General features: G+C 31.8%; 3 protein-coding genes and 1 non-coding gene across 4 annotated transcripts; 2 read left to right on the forward strand and 2 right to left on the reverse strand.

Annotated features, from left to right (window-relative positions):
- Positions 1–1,010: 1,010 nt before the first annotated feature.
- Positions 1,011–3,358, forward strand: LOC111800640 (chromo domain-containing protein LHP1). The gene is made up of 6 exons (XM_023684426.2): positions 1,011–1,367; positions 1,652–1,677; positions 1,787–1,882; positions 1,964–2,659; positions 2,965–3,025; positions 3,113–3,358. The coding sequence occupies exons 1-6, from the start codon at positions 1,041–1,043 to the stop codon at positions 3,158–3,160; spliced, it is 1,254 nt and encodes a 417-aa protein (XP_023540194.2). The 5' UTR covers positions 1,011–1,040; the 3' UTR covers positions 3,161–3,358.
- Positions 3,359–5,776: 2,418 nt separating this feature from the next.
- LOC111799873 (Plant invertase/pectin methylesterase inhibitor superfamily) lies at positions 5,777–8,272 on the reverse strand. The gene is made up of 2 exons (XM_023683363.2): positions 7,393–8,272; positions 5,777–6,545 (listed from the first exon to the last, which is right to left on the reverse strand). Exons 1-2 carry the CDS (start codon positions 8,246–8,248, stop codon positions 5,869–5,871), a joined length of 1,533 nt encoding a protein of 510 aa, XP_023539131.2. The 5' UTR covers positions 8,249–8,272; the 3' UTR covers positions 5,777–5,868.
- Positions 8,273–16,863: 8,591 nt separating this feature from the next.
- On the forward strand, positions 16,864–19,762 carry LOC111800704 (Plant invertase/pectin methylesterase inhibitor superfamily). Its single transcript, XM_023684516.2, has 3 exons — positions 16,864–17,310; positions 18,124–18,465; positions 18,992–19,762. Exons 1-3 carry the CDS (start codon positions 16,887–16,889, stop codon positions 19,681–19,683), a joined length of 1,458 nt encoding a protein of 485 aa, XP_023540284.2. The 5' UTR covers positions 16,864–16,886; the 3' UTR covers positions 19,684–19,762.
- A 689-nt stretch (positions 19,763–20,451) lies between these two features.
- Positions 20,452–20,524, reverse strand: TRNAR-CCU (transfer RNA arginine (anticodon CCU)). Its single transcript has one exon. It is a non-coding gene; the product is annotated as a tRNA-Arg (tRNA).
- Between the last annotated feature and the right edge of the window lie 64 nt (positions 20,525–20,588).

Below are 20,588 nucleotides of genomic sequence, written 5' to 3' on the forward strand. Positions count from 1 at the left end.
ACTAAGACTCCAAAGGAGTCGAGCCTCGATTAAGGGGAGGCGCACTTTGTTCGAGGGGAGGTGTTGGATGATGAAAGTCCCACATCAGATAATTTAGAGAATGATCATGGGTTTATAAGTGAGTAATACTAACTCTATTGGTATGAGGCATTTTGGGGAAGCCCAAAGCAAAACCATGAGAGCTTATGGTCAAAGTAGACAATCATACCATTGTGGAGAGTCATGTTCGTCTAACAAAATTAACCGTAATGCTTAAATTGTTAAACTCGTTTAGAATAATCTTTTAAATAATTATTCGAAGTTTGATTATCCAAAAGGTGATTCCTTTTATTATATTATTATTATTATTTTAAATAAAGTTCGAGAATCACTTTAGGGTAATCAAACACACAATAATTCAATTAAAATTATTTTTTAATATAAGTTTAAATTATAATTATAATTAATCATAAAAAAACGTAGTAAACAGAAAATTATTTTAATTACCATTTTTAAACAATTCAAACTAAATTATCATATTATCAAAAATTACTATTAACTAAAAAGTAGGAAATAAATGCAATTTTTGCAGTGAATAAATGATAGTTTAAGTGAAATTTATATAAATTATAACTATTTTAAAACTATAAAATTATAAATATTAAATAATATTAATAAAAATATTTCCAGTACACATAAAATTTTAAAAAATTTAATAATACTCTAAAACTTAAAAAAAAAATTCAAAAAAAATACTCTTTTAATTATTTTTATTTATTTATATATTAATGTTAAGAATTTTTTATTTTTTTAAAAAAATAAAAATATGCTATTTTTAAAAGTTGGGTATTTTTAAAAATTTAAAGGTATTTTTAAATTTTTTAAAAATGATTTAAGAGGGTTAAAAAAAATAAAAAAAAAATAAAGGTATTTTTATAAATTTTTTTTAAATTATTGAACTGAATTTTTATTTAGGCAAAAAAATGAAAAGAAATTATGGCCATAATCCTATGTTGGATATAAATTGAAAAAAAGAGAGGGAAAGGATCGATTAGACGAAAATGGGGCGAGGGAAGAAGAAGGCGGTGGGAAGCTCTGAGACTGAAGCAATGGCGCTTCCAGTCCCTGGTTTCACAGATTCAACTCTTGTTAATGGAGATTCAGCTCCTTCCAACTCTAACAACAATGGAAATGAACTTATAATTTCATCTCGATTTCCAGCTTCTTCGATTCAGAACAGTTCTGTCCAAACTCCACTACTCGCCGGTGAAGGCGGAGAAGTCAACGGAGAAGAGAATGCTGTCGCTGATGTTACTGCTTCTGAGCTAACAAAGCTTGACGATGGCTTCTTCGTAGTTGAAGCTATTCGAAGGAAACGAGTTCGTAAGGTATCTCAGAACTTGCAAAATTTAGCTCGTTCTCTCGACTAGAATGTGGATTTCCTTTTGCAGGTTACGGCCTGTACTTTAGAAATTATAGATTTTCTGAGAATGAGTTTATTTTCACAAAATTCTCTTCTATTTCTATGTACTCTGCGATTAGCTTTTTCGGTGTTTTGTTTTCGAATTAGTTTGGTATTGTACCCTTGGATTTTTTTGTTCAGACGATTGTGTTTCTGTATGTCATTTATTAGTCTGATGTTAGATTTTCATTTCTGTTTTCGAATCCATAGGGACAGCTTCAGTATCTTGTCAAATGGTATGTACGATCTTGCTGTTTTCCTTTTGGTTTATTGTTCAGATCTTATCCCTGTGATTTGTTCTTGATATTCGTGAAAGTAGCTTCGGCAATTTTTTGTTGTTGATAGGCATGGCTGGCCAGAAACTGCCAACACATGGGAACCCTGGGACAATCTCCAATCATGCGCTGAATTTATTGAGGAGTTTGAGAAAAGGATGGAAATGTATGACAAATGTAAATGTAGTTCGAAGATTTCCTCACAACTCGGAACGTCACATCCTAATTCTGGGTTCATTTTTTGTAGCTCACGATCAGGAAAGCAGCGGAAGCGCAAGCGCAAGGATGGAGACGGTAATAATCAACTTCAGGAGGAAAAACAGTACCGCGTCATAGCTACTGATAATGTCACAAATGTTTACATGAGTACTGTGGACGATTGTCTATCGGCCACTCCTTTAAACAGCATAATTCATTATGATCTTCCTACTCCTCAAGTACTTATAGACTCTACTGGAACATTCAATGTTGAAAATGGAGATATGGGTGAGAAATTTGATGGAAGTAGAAGGAGAGACGAATATGATTTGAAACTTATCGAGCTCAAGACAGCAATATCTGCCAATATGGTTGATTCTGATAATAAAGCAGAGTCTTCTAAAGATCTTGGCCTTGTTTATGATGATTCCAAGGCTGATTGTGCGGTGGGTTCCACTCAGGGAAGTCACTCCATTGGAGCCAAGAGAAGGAAATCTAGTAGGGTGAAAAGGTTCACTAAGGAAGCAGCCTCAGCTGAAAACTCTGAACAAAGATTAAAACAAAATGGAGTGACTGTAAACATGGGGCCAATTGATCAAAATGAACAACTGGGGCCCGAGAATCCTAGTTTGTCAGGCCACTCCAGAAATGTAGCTACTATAAGAAGGATTATCAAGCCTGTTGGTTATTCAGTTTCAGTATCAAATAACATCCCGGATGTAGTCGTGACCTTCTTGGCTGTGAGGTTTGTTATACAACACTGACTACTCTTCCTTTGTGCTGTTGAGTATTACTATTCGTTTTCTCTATTTAATAGTCATTAGCTAAACTCTACTTGATTTCAATTATTGTTTTCAAATTTCTTACGAATCACACAAAAATCTAGCTTCATCATCTGTTAGAGCTTGGTTATCTATACAATTCTTCAATTCTCTCCCATTGGCATGCATTTTACTGACAAGACAGCCAAAGGAACAAGCTCTGGCCATTTCCTATTCTTTTTGGTTCGTTCTAAGCAGTGATTGTGGATCTTTTTCTTTTTGCATGTAGGTCTGATGGAAAAGAAGTAACGGTGAATAACAAATTTCTAAAGGCTAACAATCCACTTCTGGTAATTGATCAATTTTTCGTACTCTAGCTTACATATTTAACTTACTTAGTTTCTGACCTCTTAGTATTTACTACTCTCTCACTGCAGTTGATTAACTTCTATGAGCAACATCTCCGATATAATCCAACATTATGAAAGAGCTACAAGTGTATCTGGCCACCATCATGTTTATGGTTTACAAGCTGTAATTTTGTAGCTTTAGGAAATTCGGTGGGGAGTATAATATGAATTCTTGGTAAAATTCTCAAGAACTGTGTTAAGAGGAGATCAAACATTTTCTTGCTCTGTTTTATTTCTACATGAGGATAAATGGAAAGTTATATTCTTTTTGGATATTGAAGATCCAATCTAACAGTTTAAAGACTTGGTATGAACTTCTATGGTTCTACACACCTCCCCCGTCCTTTTTAGCCTGTTACGTACCGCTGTCAGTCTTACGGTTTTAAGACGTGTCTATTAGGGAGGTCTTCATACCCTTCTAAGGAATAATTCATTCTCCTCTTCAATCGACGTGGGATCTCACAATCCACCTCCTTGGGGGCCAGTGTCCTCTCTAACATATCACCCGATGTCTAGCTCTGATACCATGTTAGGAATTACGGACGCTCCACAATGGTATGATATTATCCATTTTGAGCATAAGCTCTATGGCTTTGCTTTTGGTTTCCCCAAAGTCTCAATTCCTTACTTACAAACCCATGATCAACCCTTAATTAGTCGATATGGGACTCCTTTCCCAACAGCGTTAGGAGCTGTCTGTTCATGCTAGTATTATAGTATTACAGTGCTAGACTAAATAATCTTGTAGGAAATCGTCACCCATTTCCACATTTCCTTTACGTTATTTTTGATGTCCAATGGAAAGCTTCATACAGATTCAAGTGGTGGTTATATACGCTTTCTACAGATTCATGTGGTGCTTTTCTGCCCTCCAGATGCTGAGTGTTCATCAAAGAGCCATGGGATGCTTATTTATCAGGTTTTCTTACTGAACTTTCTTGGTCTCCATTTATATATTTTCTTTTGTCAGCTAGAAAGAACAGATATTGGACGCTCTTGGACTTCCAACTGCTCCCTCAAATGTAAATTCTAAACCTCTTGAATTTCGCATATTATTTATCTGTAGGTCTCCTATGATGTCATTCAAATACATATTTAATCTAAGTGTCATTATCAAACTTCATTTAATATTACAACCGGTACTTGATTATGTTAGGAACCACGAACTTCCACAATGGTATGATATTGTCCACTTTGAGCATAAGTTCTCGTGGTTTTGCTTTTGATTTTCCTAAAATACCTCGTACCAATAGAGATGTAGTTCTTATTTATAAACCTATGATCATTTCCCTTAATTAGCCGATGTGGGACTCCCTCCCAACAATCGTCAACAGATTATTCATCGTCCTACTAAGCCACATGGGCTCCTTGTTATTACTTTCAACAGATAGCAATTAGTTACTCGATTAGATACAGGTTGCTCAGGTTGGCATCCAATCCTATCAAGAAATTTAAATTCTTTTGGAACTTTCATCATTGATCAACTAATATTTTGACCTTCATAAAAGCATGAAAACGTTCAAGCTTTTCCAAAGTCATCTCCTACCATCAACAAACAGCCTTCCCTCCTCATTATCACTCTTCTGCCACCACTCAGGTTCTAATTCAGAGAGAGATAATGGAACATAGTGCAGGGCCATCACCTCTTGTACCTTGTATCATAGTTGGATTTCTAGGAATCATAATATTTTGGCCAACTCTTCAATCCATATGGGAGAGTTTGGAATCTCTACTTGAACTGGGTATTTGGGTTGCAGTGATTCTTCTTTTTCTTCTACTGCTTGTACACTTCCTTTCTGTTTCCTTTCCTGTTCTTCATGTTTCATCCACTTGTGCAGTTCAGCATTCGAGCAACCATGGCTATGATCTCGATGGATTCGGTTTCGGGTTAGGAACATTCTTTCTTTTTCTTATCTTCCTTCTGCTCTATAACCTATTGTAATCTTGTTCTAGTAATAGCAAACCATGTCTTCTTCTCAGTATAGAAAAGTGAATTGGATTGCTGAGTTATAAATGTTTTCAATTTAAGATTTTCCATGATAATGAGTCAGATTAGTTTCTCTCCTTTAATATACCGACCAATCGTTTGAGAAAAAAATTAGTTACCACAGGATCCTCACTACAAAGTACTCTGATAGAGCTAGTATGATACAATTCTACCCCATATCTCTATTGTGACTAGTTGATGTTGAAAGATGAAAGTCTTACATCGGCTAATTTAGAGAATGATCATGAGTTTATAACGAAGGAATACTCTTTCTATTGGTATGAGGCCTTTCGGGAAGCTCAAAGCAAAGACACGAGAGATTATGTTCAAAATGGACAATATCATATCATTGTTGAGAGTCAGATTCGTCTAACCGTTAGGGACCCACAAAATTTTTGTTCCACACCAGGTATTCTTGGGGACTTTTTGAAGTATATATTTTGTATACAACCTTTTTTGAAAAAATATATATTTATTTATTTGCAAATATATATATATATATATATATATATATATATATATATATATATATTTGCAAATAAATAAATATATCGAGGGTATATGATAAAATTCTTATGTAATATTGTTTTTTAATTCACGAATATATAGAGTTTCAATTTTTATTTAATAAATTTGTAAATTAAAAAAAAAATCAAGACTAAATTTATAATTTCACAAAAAAAAAAATGTAATATTTCACTAAATTTGTAATTTAAAATGCCAATATTTTCTTTCATTTATTCCTGCAACTTACATCCTCTTACATTGTAATTAAGATTTAAAATTGCTAATCAAATCAGAGGCCGGAAGTGAACGGGACGCCGGTACTCGGCAACCAAGATCCCCCGGCAATGAAATTCCCGACGGTGAACTTCGAAGCCTCCGCCGCGCTGGTAATTACACGATAACCCTTCCACTTCACTCGATTCGCCGTCGAAGCTCCCGCACCGGTGTTCTTATACTCGCCGTAATACAGAGTATTTAGCGCAAAATTACCGCTCCACTCCATCCACCCCGCCGGACTGATAAACCCTCCTATCGACGATGTCATGACTACAGTTCTCGAATACTCCCTCCACGGTCGGCCTAAAAAGGCCTTAACGCCGCTGAGGCCACTGGCCGACGTGATTCTGCAATTGTGGATCGAGATTCCGGTGTTCTGATTCGGATCTGCGCGGCCTTGGGCGGTGATCGTGATCGTCTTGTTTGGAGGATCGCGGGCGATGATGTTGCTATCTTGGATTACGACGGCGGCGTTGCCGAAAATGAAATCGACGGTGCCGTAAATGTCGCATTGTTTGTAGAATTGGCGTTCGGAGAAGACGTAGAGAGTGTCTTGAAAGCCTTCGAAGCTGCAGCGGTAGTAGACGGAGAGGTCTGAGCCGGAACGGAGCGCCACCGCTTGATGGTTTGATGCTCCGGCGGTGTTTCTGATAGTTATGTCTCGTGCGATGAATCCGTCTCCATCAACGGCTGAGATTTCAGCGACGTCCACAGTTAATAATTAATACAAAAATAAAATAATACAATTAATTCGATAAAACCCTCCTTAAAAACATATTTAATTAAATATTAACATTATTATTATTTAATTATTTTTATTAAATTCATTAAGTTTTATACATCCTAATAACAAAATTCTCAAACTAAAAAATATAGTGCTAAATTATTTATTTTTTAAAATACAATTCAAAAATTAAAATATTAAAATTTAGGACTCAATTGACTTTGACTTCATATTTTCTATGTAAAAAGAAAAAAAAAAAACAAATAAATAAATAATTTTTGTAATACTTAGTCAAATTGTTGAATTATACTCTTTTTTTTTTATATAAATAAAAAATTAATTCATTAAAAATGTCTAACACCCAACTTTACAATATTTACGTAATTTTCAAAAATTCAGTAAATATTTTTATTATTTAATTAAAATTAATAATCCATAGCAATCTTTTAAATATGTACCTAGACTAATGAACTAAGTCAAACATTATCAAAAGAATTAGGTATATTTAATATTTTTTTAAAATAATAATTTAAATTGTTAAGAAATCTTATAAAATCTATTATTTATTATTATATAAAAAATTAAAATTTTAAGCTTTTGTAAATGGGTGGTGTTTTCCAAAGCTTCCATTTGAATAAAAATTATTATTAATTATTTTTATTTTTAAGAATTATTATTTATTATTGGGAAAGAAAAACTCTAAACCCATTTTTTAAAATTAGAATTCTTAAACCTCACTAAAATCCCATTTAAACCCATTTTCATTATGATTTTATTTATAAATAAAAAATAAAAAAGGAAGGGGAGAATTACCAACGGTGGCGGATCTAAAAGTGGTGGAACCGCCGCCGACGCTTCTACTTCCGGTGATGATAGTTTTTCCGATGCCATCGCCGATCAACATAACATTCTTAGCCTTAATGTCAACATTCTCACTATAAACCCCGGCCTTCACATAAATCACAAACCTCCCTCCGCCCTTCGCGGCGGCGACCGCCTCACTCACCGTCCTAAATCTCCCAGACCCATCCTTCGCCACCACCACGTTAGCATTCGGAGCGCTCGACTGCAACAGCTTCCTTTCTCCCGGCTTAACCCACGTCGGAAACCCTTCATTCATACTCGGCGGCTCAAACCCCTCAGCCGAAGCCGGCTTATTCACCGACAACCCATCACTAATCAGCTTCGAAACATTATTAGCCGTTAAAGAGTAGCCGAAAGCCGAAACCCCAAGCTCCTCAAACCCAGCTCGACACGTGTCAAGAGCTGTGAGAGCAGCACTGAGCCAGGTTTGAACATCGACCGGGGAGCAGCGGCCGGCGGTCCGGTTGAGCCGGTGAATGATTTGGTCGTAGAGCTCGATACAGTCGGTCCATGCAGATTTTTCTCGGTCGTTTTGGCACTTTGGCCCGAGAGCGACGGCGTTTTTTTGGGCCAAAACGGCTCGCTCGATGGCCGATTCGACCAGAACTTTAAGGAAGTGGGATTTTGAAGCGATTGGCCGGTTTTTTTCTGTGCCGGTTTTTTTTGCCGTGAGAAAATGTTCACATGGAGCTGGATATGGCGTTTGGCTGCACCAATTTTTCACTTCGTTATCCGAGTAAGCAAAAATGGCCGACCCAAGAACAAGAACGAGAACGAGAACGGGAACGCTTTTAATGGCTGCCATTTTTTTTAGTTCGGGTTAATGGTGGGATGGGATGGGAGGTTTCTTTTTATAGGGAACAAGGTCAGAGGAGAGAGAAATTAGTCTTATGAGAGAGAAACGGACCCTTAAGTTTTTAGTTGCCTTGTTTTTAGTTATCTTGTCATGGTTCTGCCTGTTTGTCGAGTGTATATGTTCTAATCAATAGAGCTCTATATGTTCCGGTTGACCAAAGAAATGACTTCTACTCCTGTTAGTATCCTGCTTCATATATTCAAGACTATACTATTTATTTCGCGAAAATCTAAAAAAATGTTCGACAAATTTTGTATATATATATATATATATTATGAAAATTTTCAATAAATTTTAGAAAATACATTTTAAATTTGTCGAACATTTTTTTAGATTTTCACAAATTAAATACTATAGTCTCGAACATATATATATGTATGTGTATATATATATATACGCGTACCCTCAAGATGTACATAAATCGTAAGAAATTATATGATTAAAAAATAATTAATAGTTACCATCTATATAGTTTAATCAGGTAGATTTTAAAGTTGGGTATGTTTGCCTTGGCTCATATCGCACAACTACGTACACACTCGATCTAGATAAACACAAGAAACAGGAGAAAGAAAATAAATACATAAAATATATATGATTCAATTTACTATATATACTTATTTACCATATATGGTTTTACTAGATATAGTTTTTTACTGATTATTTATTACCTATGACTATTTACTTGGGTGCGAGATTGATAATATAATCTTAATTTTCAGTTAACAGAGAGAAATATCTCACCATTTTCTAAAATAACTAAAATAGATTATTATTAGACAACTTATAAAATATATATATTATAAATTATGATTATAATTAAAAGTATATTGTTATTAAAACAACTTATAAAATATATATGTTTTTTTAAGGATTAAGATTAAACACAAAATTTGAAAGTTCAATTATTATTATTATGAAAGTTTAAATACTAAAAAATTGTATATATTTATATATATTTTTTAATTCAAAGTTAATTGGGTTTAATTATTGGCTGCGGTGGCTCTACTTTAACAATATCCACGTGGACGCTTCTGATTTGACAGTCCAATGGGATTTCAAGGAGTGGTTGTAACTTAGACTCTGGTTTTAGACTCTACGAAAATTTGCTTTCAACTTGCTTTATATTTATAATTAATTAATTAATTAATTAATTAATTTACCTCAATTATCAATAATACAATTATTAATATTTAACTATGTTTAAGAAAAATAATTGCCCAATACACTTCCAATTTTCGTTGACTAAATTATTATGAATTTGTTTTTCACGCCACAATTAACAAATTTAATTAATTAATAAGTATAATTAAAAATAAGCAAATTTTTTTAATGTTTTTTTTTTATTATTTTTAAACTATTTAATATTAATAATTTATATATTCTTCGTGTATTGCATGCATGGAAATTGCACTCTTTATGACGATGTCAAAAGGTCAACGCCAAAGACTTTTTGGCCCAAACAATAAATATAATATATAATTATCAATTATTATTCTACATAATTTAATTTAATTTATTATTTTATAATAACATGATATTTAAAAAAAAAAAAACATTTTAATTTGTTAAGAGGAATATTCAATTATGGGAGAGAGAGGGAGAAATGGCCTCTCCTTCCCTTTCTTTAGCTTGGGTAGGTGTATTAGATAAATTATAGAAGGGTGGTTCATTAGTATACGAGCGGTGCAACTAAAAAAACCGACGTTAATTTGATTGAATTTCTACCGATTTGGTTTTGAAAATTGAACGCTCGGGTGTATGAATCGAGGATATATCTGAATGAGAGTCTCGAGAATATGAAGCTATGGTTAAAAACGTTCAAAAGAATTGATAGTTATTATGATACCAATAGGGTATATCTGAATGAGAGTAATCCCGAACTGAAATTGGAAAACCCTAAAAAATCGAACCGGTTTGCGAGTTGGAACTTTTTTAGTCGAGCCAACCCGACCAACCCTATAATAGGATTCACAACCTAACCCTATCCTTCTTTTAAGACTGTTTTGAAGTGAACCCTGTTCGGTTCACTCGGGTAGCCAACTCGACCAACCCGAAATTTTAGGTTGGTCAAAAGAAATTTCCAATTCAATCCAACCTAACCCATATACACCTCTACGAACATTATTTAATTTATTAGTTTACATATAATCTTATATTTTATTCCAAATTAAAAATAATAATTTCATAAATCTTATAAATTAGCATAAATGAATATTTTTCTGTCATTTCCACACCAATTTGCAGGGAATAAATTTGTTTTGATATTTCTTAATTAAACTATTTATTATATGAATACATTATTAATTTAATTTATTCTCTTTTTTATTCCTTTTGTTAATTAATTTCCTTTTATATATTTAATATCTAACCTAGATTTTCTTAATTAATTTCATTTATATATTTAATATCTAAGCCAATATTTGGCTAATTAATTTCCTTTAAATATTTAATAATTAATAAAAACATTTAATTTGATCATGATTGGTAAAGAAAGTTTATCCATAATCATTAGTAGTTTGACGTAATATTTTCAAAATTATTATATTAATTTAAAATATTTTGTTTCGGATAAGTTCAGGTATAAATATATTTTTTAATTTAAAAAAGTCAACGAAATTATAGCTTTGACTTACTTGCTATAAGAAATTGAAACATGATGCAAGGAGATTGAATTTTATGCATTAATTAAAAAAAAAATTATATGATTGAGATTAATTAATTACATATAAATAATTCCTATAAAATAATTATATGGTTTGAGTTCGTCATCGAGTTATTATTATTTTTAATTATTAAAAAATTTACCTATTTATAATATATGTCGTACTAATAACTAAAATATCCATTAATATTTCTTTCAAACATTAAATATTTTTTATTTTTTAAAAATTTAACGGAATCAAAATCGAGAAAAAAGTCTAACAACCTAATATTTGCAATTTAGGTTAGATGGTTCGAGTTGTTCGGGTCATCGAGTCGTATAAACACATCTACCAATTATTAAAAATTAAATTAAAATAATTATTAAATTCATAAAAAAAAACATTTAAAAAAATAAATCAAAATTAATGAATTTGAAGAGACTTGTAATTGTCAATATGAACCTAGCTCAACAACCCCTAATTCTGTAATTTCAAATATATTATTAAAAAATTAAAATTTTAAAAATAAAATAAAATATTAAAGAAGTAGTTAGGCCATTATTAATAGATAGCACCAAACTATTCAAGCCTAGTTGATAAAATTAAAGTGGTTATTTATAATATACCATTTTTTAAAATAATAATAATAATAATAAATTAAATTAAATAAAAATAATGAAAATTACATAATACCAACCATATGGTCTTTTTCTTATATTTTTTAGCAATTTATTATATATTTTATGCTTTTTAAAGAAAATTTCCTCTTATTTTGTAAATTAAATTCATTAAAAAAAAAATTAGCGGATTATCTACTTTCGGGTTTGAATTTTATAAGAATTAGACGTGGCCTAGATGATGTTAAAGTCATTACGAAACGTCGTAGGAATAGACGTAACGACATGTCATTATAGTGCGGCCAGTCGATTCCGATATTTATAAATGGGTGTCGTTTTATGAAAACGAAATATTTTTATTTTTATGCCTTTTTATAAAAGGGAGTATTGTCTTAATCGTCTCGATTTGAGCATAATTGATTAAATAAATATTTTAAAAGGTATAAACGTGAACTCGTAATGGATTTAAATGTGTCGGGATGAATGTCACTGTCACTATAGAATTTACACGTCCCTCTCTCTTAACCTTCGTAACATAATTAATTTTTGTCGTACGTTTCACGTCATATTAATTCTTTAGACGACTGACTTAGTAGACTTCAAGTTCAACCGAATGAAAAAAAAAAAATTAAATTTAAAAGAGATAGATAATTTTAAATATTCATATATTTGACGGGAGTGATAAATTTAGATATATCTCTTAAATTAATGATATTTACTTGGAAATATAGTTAGTTAGTCTCTTTCGTATGACACGTGATTTAGCTTGTCTATAATTTATTTAATTTATAAAATTAACCTTATTCTACGTGATTAATCATTTCCCGCGTACATGCTTACCTATACATATAATATATATATATGTATACATATAATATATATATATGTATACATATAATATATATATATATATGCGCGTGCATATCTATGTGTGTATAGATATGTATCATACATGTATGACTAAACTTTCAAACGTTTTAATTATACTTTTAAAAATAAAAATAAAAACTTAAAAAATACATGAAAATTGTTCATATTTTGTTTCAAAAATACATTTAAAATTAAAAAAAAAAATCATTAATACACTTACCGTTAGTACCATGTTTTAAAATTATCTATGAAATTTTAATAAATATAAAAAAAATATCGATGCTCGAGTAAACGAAAAATACATGAACAAACTGATCTCGAGGATATAATTGTTAAGAAATGTTTCAAATAATTAATAGTTGTTATCTATACTAACACGGTGCATCTTTTTTTTCAGTGGCTCGATCATATAAATTTCAAAATTTAGCGTAAATATAATTAAATAAAAATATTTAAATAAAGGTGTGGTCCTCGCTAAAAAAAAATACATTTACACAATAAGAAAATTGCAAATTAAATATAATTAATTAATGTTATTTTTTCTTTTTTAAAAATATTGAAATTTGATATATAATATTTTCATGTGTGGGCCCATAGTCCACAATTACGTTCTTACCCTTCAGTCTTCCAGTACCAACTTTACGACTTGTCGTTACTATTGTTGCGTCACAAATAAATTTATCGCATTTCCATCCTTTTCTTTGACTTTGTACTGATCAACGCCGACTACTTGTCGTTACGTAACTGTCAAGCAACTAAAAAAAATTAATATGCTAATTAAAATAATTATCATTTAAAAAATAATTATCCAAAAATCTAATTGAATATTTTGTTATTTTATTTTCCACTAGTTTATTTATTTATTTATAGCTTTTTTTAGTTTATTATTTTTAATATAATAAGAAGAAAAAAAATACATTTTTACGAATATATTTATTTTAGTAAATTATTTTATCTCAAATTTATATTTTTTTTAATAATTCAATAATTAAATTATATTTAACTTGTTCCACTTGATTACTCACAATTATTCAAAGTAGAACTAACAACGGATTTTGCTTGCCTAGCTTTTAGACTATTATTAATTAGGTGGGAGTTTTTCAAATTTTAGGCTTAATAATTTATTTTACAAATAATAATAATAATAACGCCAGTACAAAAATGTTACTCTCGGTAATTATGCGCTTCATCGAGCGCTCATATGACCTGATAACTCGATCAGTCTGAATTATCCAACCCAAATCGTAAAAGTTGAGTTGGATTAGCTTTTTTATTTCGGTCGAGATTTGGTTGAATTTTTTTAAAACTGAAAGTTGGTTTTAGTTAATGAGTTGATGAGTCAACCCGACTAACCCAGAAATAGGGTTACGACCTAACCCAACAATACCATACGTACAAAGAAATTAAGAATATTTGACGTTTGTAACTAATGTTAATAGCGTGTTGGGACTAGTAAATAATAATTATAAAAAAAACTTGACAACTCAACCCAACCCACCTCGAAAAGATAGGATTTTAGGTTGAGTCGTGAGCTTTATTCAAGTTGTTCGGATCACAAAACCAACCTACTCGAAATTTCGAGTTTGTCTAAAAAAACTCTAACTCGACACATAAACACAACGATCGGGTCATCAAAATTTCAATTTTACAAATATATTATTAAATACATCAATACATTTAAAAATAAACACAAATTAAAATAAAATAATAAAAAATCAACAAATATTTTTTTTATAAATAATTAAATTATTTTTACGTGCAAATCAAGTAATAGCCTTGTTATTATTATTCATATATATGGATATTTATTAAAAAAAATATATATTGAAAATATCAATTAATCATTTATATTATTCTTATTTTTCTGGCGGCTTACATTTATTTTCCTTTCCTTTTTCTTTAGGTCAAATTCATAAAGTGAGACAGAAAAAAAAATTATAAAAAAAACTTTATCATAAATATTTAATAGATTATTGAACTTTATAATATATAAAAAAAATTATTTTTATGGATAACAATTTTTATTATAAGTTTAGTTTATAAATTTTATTTTTGAAATAAAATAATAATAAATAAATAGTCATCAAATGAGGATAAAATTTATAGGCAGTTTATAAATTTTAATTATTTTTTTATTAAGGATAAAATTTATAATTTAATAAAATATATATTTCTCATCGTTCTTATCAAGTCTTTTTATTTAGTCGTGATTGTTCCAAACACGCCAGCCAAAAACCGTTGGTTTTTTACTCATTGGTAGATCAAAAACCGTCCAAAAGTTTGACTTTGACTGAAATCCTACACGTGGCGTCTTTCCAACAGCTTACTTGTAGAGTTAGGTCAACCGTAAAAACTATGTGCAGCCGCAGACAATCAATTCTCTGTCTACATTATTTTTCTCGAAGAACTTTGTAAGTAGTTGTTTTTGTCTTGTTGACTTCTTCCTAAATGAAGATTCCTTTGTTAGATTTTGAAATAATGCTTGAGAAAGATGTTTCTAAACTTTATGCAATGTAATTTTGACTATTCTAATCTTATTGGGTATTTGAACGTTTTTTTCGAACGGGTTTAATAAGAGGAGTTTTACTTGAAAATAGTTATGTTGAGAGCGATTTTAAACCTATCGTGAATAATGACGGGTTTAGTTTTATTATTTAGAAACAAACAACTTTAAGTAATAATTGTTCGATGAACCCACCTTCGTTGACTATTAGGTGGTAGTTGTCGGGTTTGTAGAATGACAGAAGAAACTAACTAAATCTACTCTCGTGACTTTGATCGAATTTTGATTCATCATTTTGAGGAAAGAAATGAGACGGTTTACTTGTCTTCGTGACGGATGAAAGGTGTTGACAACACGAGCTTTATTACCTGACTTTTGACCTTATTTCTTAATCGAATTTCGTGACTCTTCGAGACCTGTTTACTTGTGTTTAATTTGATTCTTCACTGGTAGCAAATAGTCAGTCTCAAGATTTTAAAATGTATATATTAGGGAGAGATTTCCATACCATTATAAGGAATTCTTTGTTTCCCTCTTAAACCAATGTGGGATCTCACAATTCACCCTCCTTGGAGGTCCAGCATCAACACTGCCACACCGCCTGATATCTGACTCTGATACCATTTGTAACAACCTAAGTCCACCGCTAGATATTTGCCCATTTTGACATGTTATATATTGTCGTTAGTCTCATGATTTTAATATAATAAATTTATATTAAAGTAATAATAATAATTATTATTATAATTGTTTTTCGACTAAAAAAATTATAATTTTTTTGATATAAATTAGCGTCCCAAAATCAAAATCAACACAGGCTTCATACATTGGGCTAAAAAATTTATTACATTGGGCCTCCTTCCAATTCCCTCATTTATGAACTATTTATTTATTTTATATTAATTATAACCATTATTATTTATTTATTTTTCTCTCCTTTTATTATTATTATTATAATTTTTTTTAACCAAAACCATTAATAAATTAGCATGAAAAGACGTTACTAATTCCCCGAGACCACTTGTAACAAAATTCAACCTAATTTCAAGAACGAATAAGATCTCACATAAACTATCTGATAAAGCACTCGAGGGTTGTATAAAGACATACGAGCCAAGCAATGATTATGTCCCTTAACCGTTGTTGACTTTGGCCATTTATACTCGAGAGTTAGATACCTATGATGACATGGTAACCTCGAATCATGCCCTTGACCATTTATACTTGAGACTATGATATGCAACTCACTCCCATTTTAGGAGCTCGCATGGGTCAATGGGAGTCGATGTCGTTTGAAGAAGGTGCACTGGTCTTAACTTTCGAGCGACATGGGTGTGGTTGGAGAAGAGGATTATCGTCATTGCTCAGTCTCTACTGGAGATAATGCACCGCTTGTTGTCGTAGTTATAGGGAGGAGGTCGCCGTGCACTCCATCGTCGATAGAGTAGCCACCGGGGTTTTTACGGCCGTCAGCATGAAATAACGGAGAAGACAAACACTTTTTCGAAGATTAGAAAATTTTGAAACAGTGAAATTATTTTTAAAGTTTAAAAGTATTTTTGAAATAAGATATTAACTATTTTTCGTCCAAAACTAAGGTAAAAATATTTTTGAACCAAAAATAAATTTAAAAATCTTAAGATTTAATTAGATATAAAACTAATAAATTTAGGAATTATAATATTTATTAACGTTTTAAAAACTAAACATCTATATATTCCAACATGAACATGCATGAGCGGTGGATATAAACATGTGTATTTGGTTAAAAAATTAATCTTCCCGTCCGACTGACACGTGTCCACACCCACACTCCATGTGTTTCTCACACCCACATTCTCTCTTCACACCCACCTACATATATATATATATATATATATATATATATATATAAATTAAATAATTTACATTTACATAACTTCCCTTGTTTCTCCTTATTCGAAATTACCAAAATGCCCTTTCCCTTTGCAACACCTCTTCTTCTCTTCTTAGCCATCATGGCTTCCTCTATTTCTTCGTTAGACGAGCCGGACGCGGTTCGGTTGTTGCGAACCGGAATTGTGAAAGCCAGATCCGAAATATGTAACTTGAAACGACGTCGCTTTGAACGTGGGAATGTGCAGACCGCACTTGGCGATTGCCATACTCTCTACGAGGAAGCCGACAGCCGGCTTGCCGGGATGTTGGTTGGAGAGAATTATTCAGCGGATGATGCTCGGATATGGCTCAGCGCCGCCGTGGCTAATCATCGGAGTTGTTTGGATGGCTTGGAAGAAGTCGGCGCTGTGCCGGCGGCGGATGGGAATAACTTGACCGTGTTGCTCACCGGAGCTCTGCATTTATACGACAAAATTGCCGCCGTTGAGGAGCGGAATGGTGAGCATGTGCTTCGCACGTTGCATATTCCAAGTGATTTATTTTTTGAATTTTTTTTGTGATTCTATTAATTATTATTATTATTATTATTTTGTTTTAAGTTGCTTAAAATTATGTTTTTTAAAACATTTAAAATATCTAATCTTATTTGACTTTTTAAAAATATTTTGTTTTATAAATTTTTATAATTTTTATTTTAACTCTTTTTTTTCGTTAATTTCACTCTATACTCACCTTTTCTATTTTCTATAAATTAAAAAATATGTTGGAACTTTATTTTTTATCACAAAAATAATATTCTACCTTAATTTTGAATAAATAAAAATAATATTTAAAAAAAAATAAAAATAAGAGAAGTTTCAAAAATAGCCTTTAATTAAATTATTAGTATCATATTAAAAAATAAAATTAAGGGAAGTTTCAAAAATACCCTTTAATAAAATTATTAATACCTTAAAAATTTTTTTATTAATATATTGATAGTAACCATTTTTTTAAGGTAATAGTTTTAATTTTAATACTATTTTTAAAATTTCATAAATATTTTTAAAACCTAATACTAATTATTTTTTGAATTAAAGTGGAAGGGTATTAATCAAATTTTTTAGAGTTAAGAGTATTTTTATTCGAAAAATATTCGGATAAAAATATATTTTTTAATTTTAGAAAAAATTGAAAAATATGTTTATTAATTTATAATTTTTAGGGGAAAAAGTGGTAATTTATCCGAGGAATAAAAATAGAATAAATAAATAATAATAATAAAAAAAGAATTTTAGTTAACGTTGGATGTGAAAGAATTTTTGAATTCAGGACGGGAACGAGCGGAGAAAGAGAGATTGAGGGAAAACGGGAGAATCAACTTGGCGACATGGAACCCGGCGACGTCGAAGCCGGACTACGTGGTGGCGGTGGACGGCTCCGGCACCCACACAACCATAAACGGCGCGGTGGCGGCTCTGGCCAGAGATGGCCGTAGACGGCGGTCGGAGAGAGTGGTGATATATGTGAAAGCCGGAATTTACAAGGAGAATGTGGAAATTGGAATGCAGTTGAAGAACGTCATGGTCGTTGGCGACGGCGCCGACAAAACCATCGTCACCGGTAACCGCAACGTCCCGGACGGCGCCACCACTTACAGCTCAGCTACATTTGGTGAGTTTCTCAAACGACAACAAACATGATGCAATATCTACCACTCAAAAGTGTGCATAGATATGAAAATATTATTACTCAACGAAAGAATACCGATTTAAGAATTAGAAAAAGAATTGGGATCGAATGTTAAATTTTCATTGATATTCACCACCTGTATATAGGATACAAGATACTAAATAATATCTAGGAAGAAAATATAAACTAACTAAATCCTGATAATAAAATAAAATATACTACTATTCAAATTTAACTAAAATATATTTCCTAACTAATATATTCTGGAAGATTACGAGTATCATATATTCCATAACTAATTCAAACTAAAATAAGTTGCACTAAAGTGTGACAAAACATATATATATATATTATATTCAAATTAAGGCACAAAATTAGAAAATTATAATAATACTAAACAATTTAATTTAATTAGTCTTTAATTTAGGTAATTTGCAATGTTTTAATCGGTAAATTATTTATTTATTTTAATTTGAAATATTTAAAAATACAAAACTAATTATGGCAGGCGTTTCCGGTGACGGATTCTGGGCAAGAGACATAACATTCGAGAACACCGCCGGACCGGGAAAGCAACAAGCGGTGGCGCTACGACTGAATTCCGACCTCGCCGTCGTATACCGGTGCACAATAAAAGGCTATCAGGACACCCTGTTCCTCCACTCCCTCCGTCAATTCTACCGCGACTGCCAAATCTACGGCACCATAGATTTCATCTTCGGCAACGCCGCCGCCGTTCTCCAAAATTGCGACATCTTCGTCCGACGTCCGATACGCCACCAAGCCAACATGATCACGGCCCAAGGCCGCGACGATCCAGCCGAGGCCACCGGAATTTCGATTATGAGCTGCAGAGTCAGGGCGGCGCCCGAACTCGCCGCCGTCAAGGGCGATTTCAGGACCTACCTCGGTCGGCCGTGGAAGAGATTTTCAAGGACGGTGGTTATGACGACGGATTTGGACGGATTAATCGACCCGAAAGGGTGGGGAGAATGGAGGGGCGATTTTGCAATTTCCACTCTGTTTTACGCTGAGTTTAAGAACACTGGCGGTGGTTCTTCTACTAGATTTAGGGTTCATTGGCCGGGATTTCATGTCCTCCGTAGCGCGGAGGAGGCGCGGCGTTTCACGGTGGCTGAGTTTCTTCACGGCGACGCTTGGATTCCGGGCACCGGCGTGCCATTCGAGGCTGGAGTTTGAGTTTTGAGGTCGGTGATTGAATATGTATTTACATAAAGGTATTAATGGAGAAAATATATAAAGTTTAGTCAAAATTAATATAAATTAAATTTTTATGCAAAACACAGATAAAATATAATTAATTATTACAAGAAAATGACCTTTTTACCCTCGAGTTAGTTTAATTAACAAAATGTGACTTTCTTGTTTTTCCTCATTTAAGGCAAATTAATAATCTCTGACTTTTTCTTTACACAGTAGATAAATTTAATATTGCAATAAAAATAATAACATATTTATCAAATAATAAATTATTAATTACGAAAATTTAAGACATTAATCCTAATAATATCGGTATTTAATGGTATATATTTCTCCCACTTGTCAGGATAATATGAGACATGCCAGTAAATTAAAATAATTAATAATTTTAACACAATTTTGGTTTCTCTTACTTAGCTCCTCCTTATTCGGGATAACATGTCTTGCAATCCTATGTTAATAATATGAGACATGTATTAATTACGAAAATTTAAAACATTAATCCTAACAATATCCGTATTTAATGGTATAATTTCTTCCACTTGTCCAGGATAATATGAGACATGTCTTGCAATCCTATGTTAATAATATGAGACATGTCAAAATTAAAATAATGAATAATTTTAACACGATTGGGTTTCTCTTAATTAGCTCCTCCTCATTTGTAAATTAAACTAGAAAACTATTTGTAAATGAAGAAAGTAATTAAAAAAAAATGAGAAATAAAAATAAATCGTAAATGAAAAACGCGCCAGGTAGGGGTCGAACCTACGACTTTCTGCTTAGGAAACAGACGCTCTATCCACTGAGCTACAGGCGCTTCGTTGGTGATGGTAACTAATATTTAAAGTTTTCTCAAGCAAAACCAATCGAAGAACTTTCAT

This window comes from Cucurbita pepo, chromosome 8, assembly GCF_057944985.1.
Source record: "Cucurbita pepo subsp. pepo isolate OVF chromosome 8, ASM5794498v1, whole genome shotgun sequence".
NCBI lineage: Eukaryota > Viridiplantae > Streptophyta > Magnoliopsida > Cucurbitales > Cucurbitaceae > Cucurbita > Cucurbita pepo.

Bases quoted from the DNA above. Each gene is read 5' to 3' on its own strand.
- LOC111799873 (XM_023683363.2), bottom strand. From the start codon at position 8,248: ATGGCAGCCATTAAAAGCGTTCCCGTTCTCGTTCTCGTTCTTGTTCTT. The intron at 6,546-7,392 runs GTAATTCTCCCC...CTGAAATCTCAG, and splicing joins TTTTAGATCCGCCACCGTTG to CCGTTGATGGAGACGGATTC.
- LOC111800640 (XM_023684426.2), top strand. From the start codon at position 1,041: ATGGGGCGAGGGAAGAAGAAGGCGGTGGGAAGCTCTGAGACTGAAGCA. The intron at 2,660-2,964 runs GTTTGTTATACA...TTTTGCATGTAG, and splicing joins GTGACCTTCTTGGCTGTGAG to GTCTGATGGAAAAGAAGTAA. The intron at 3,026-3,112 runs GTAATTGATCAA...CTCTCACTGCAG, and splicing joins AGGCTAACAATCCACTTCTG to TTGATTAACTTCTATGAGCA.
- LOC111800704 (XM_023684516.2), top strand. From the start codon at position 16,887: ATGCCCTTTCCCTTTGCAACACCTCTTCTTCTCTTCTTAGCCATCATG. The intron at 17,311-18,123 runs GTGAGCATGTGC...TTTTGAATTCAG, and splicing joins CGCCGTTGAGGAGCGGAATG to GACGGGAACGAGCGGAGAAA. The intron at 18,466-18,991 runs GTGAGTTTCTCA...TAATTATGGCAG, and splicing joins TTACAGCTCAGCTACATTTG to GCGTTTCCGGTGACGGATTC.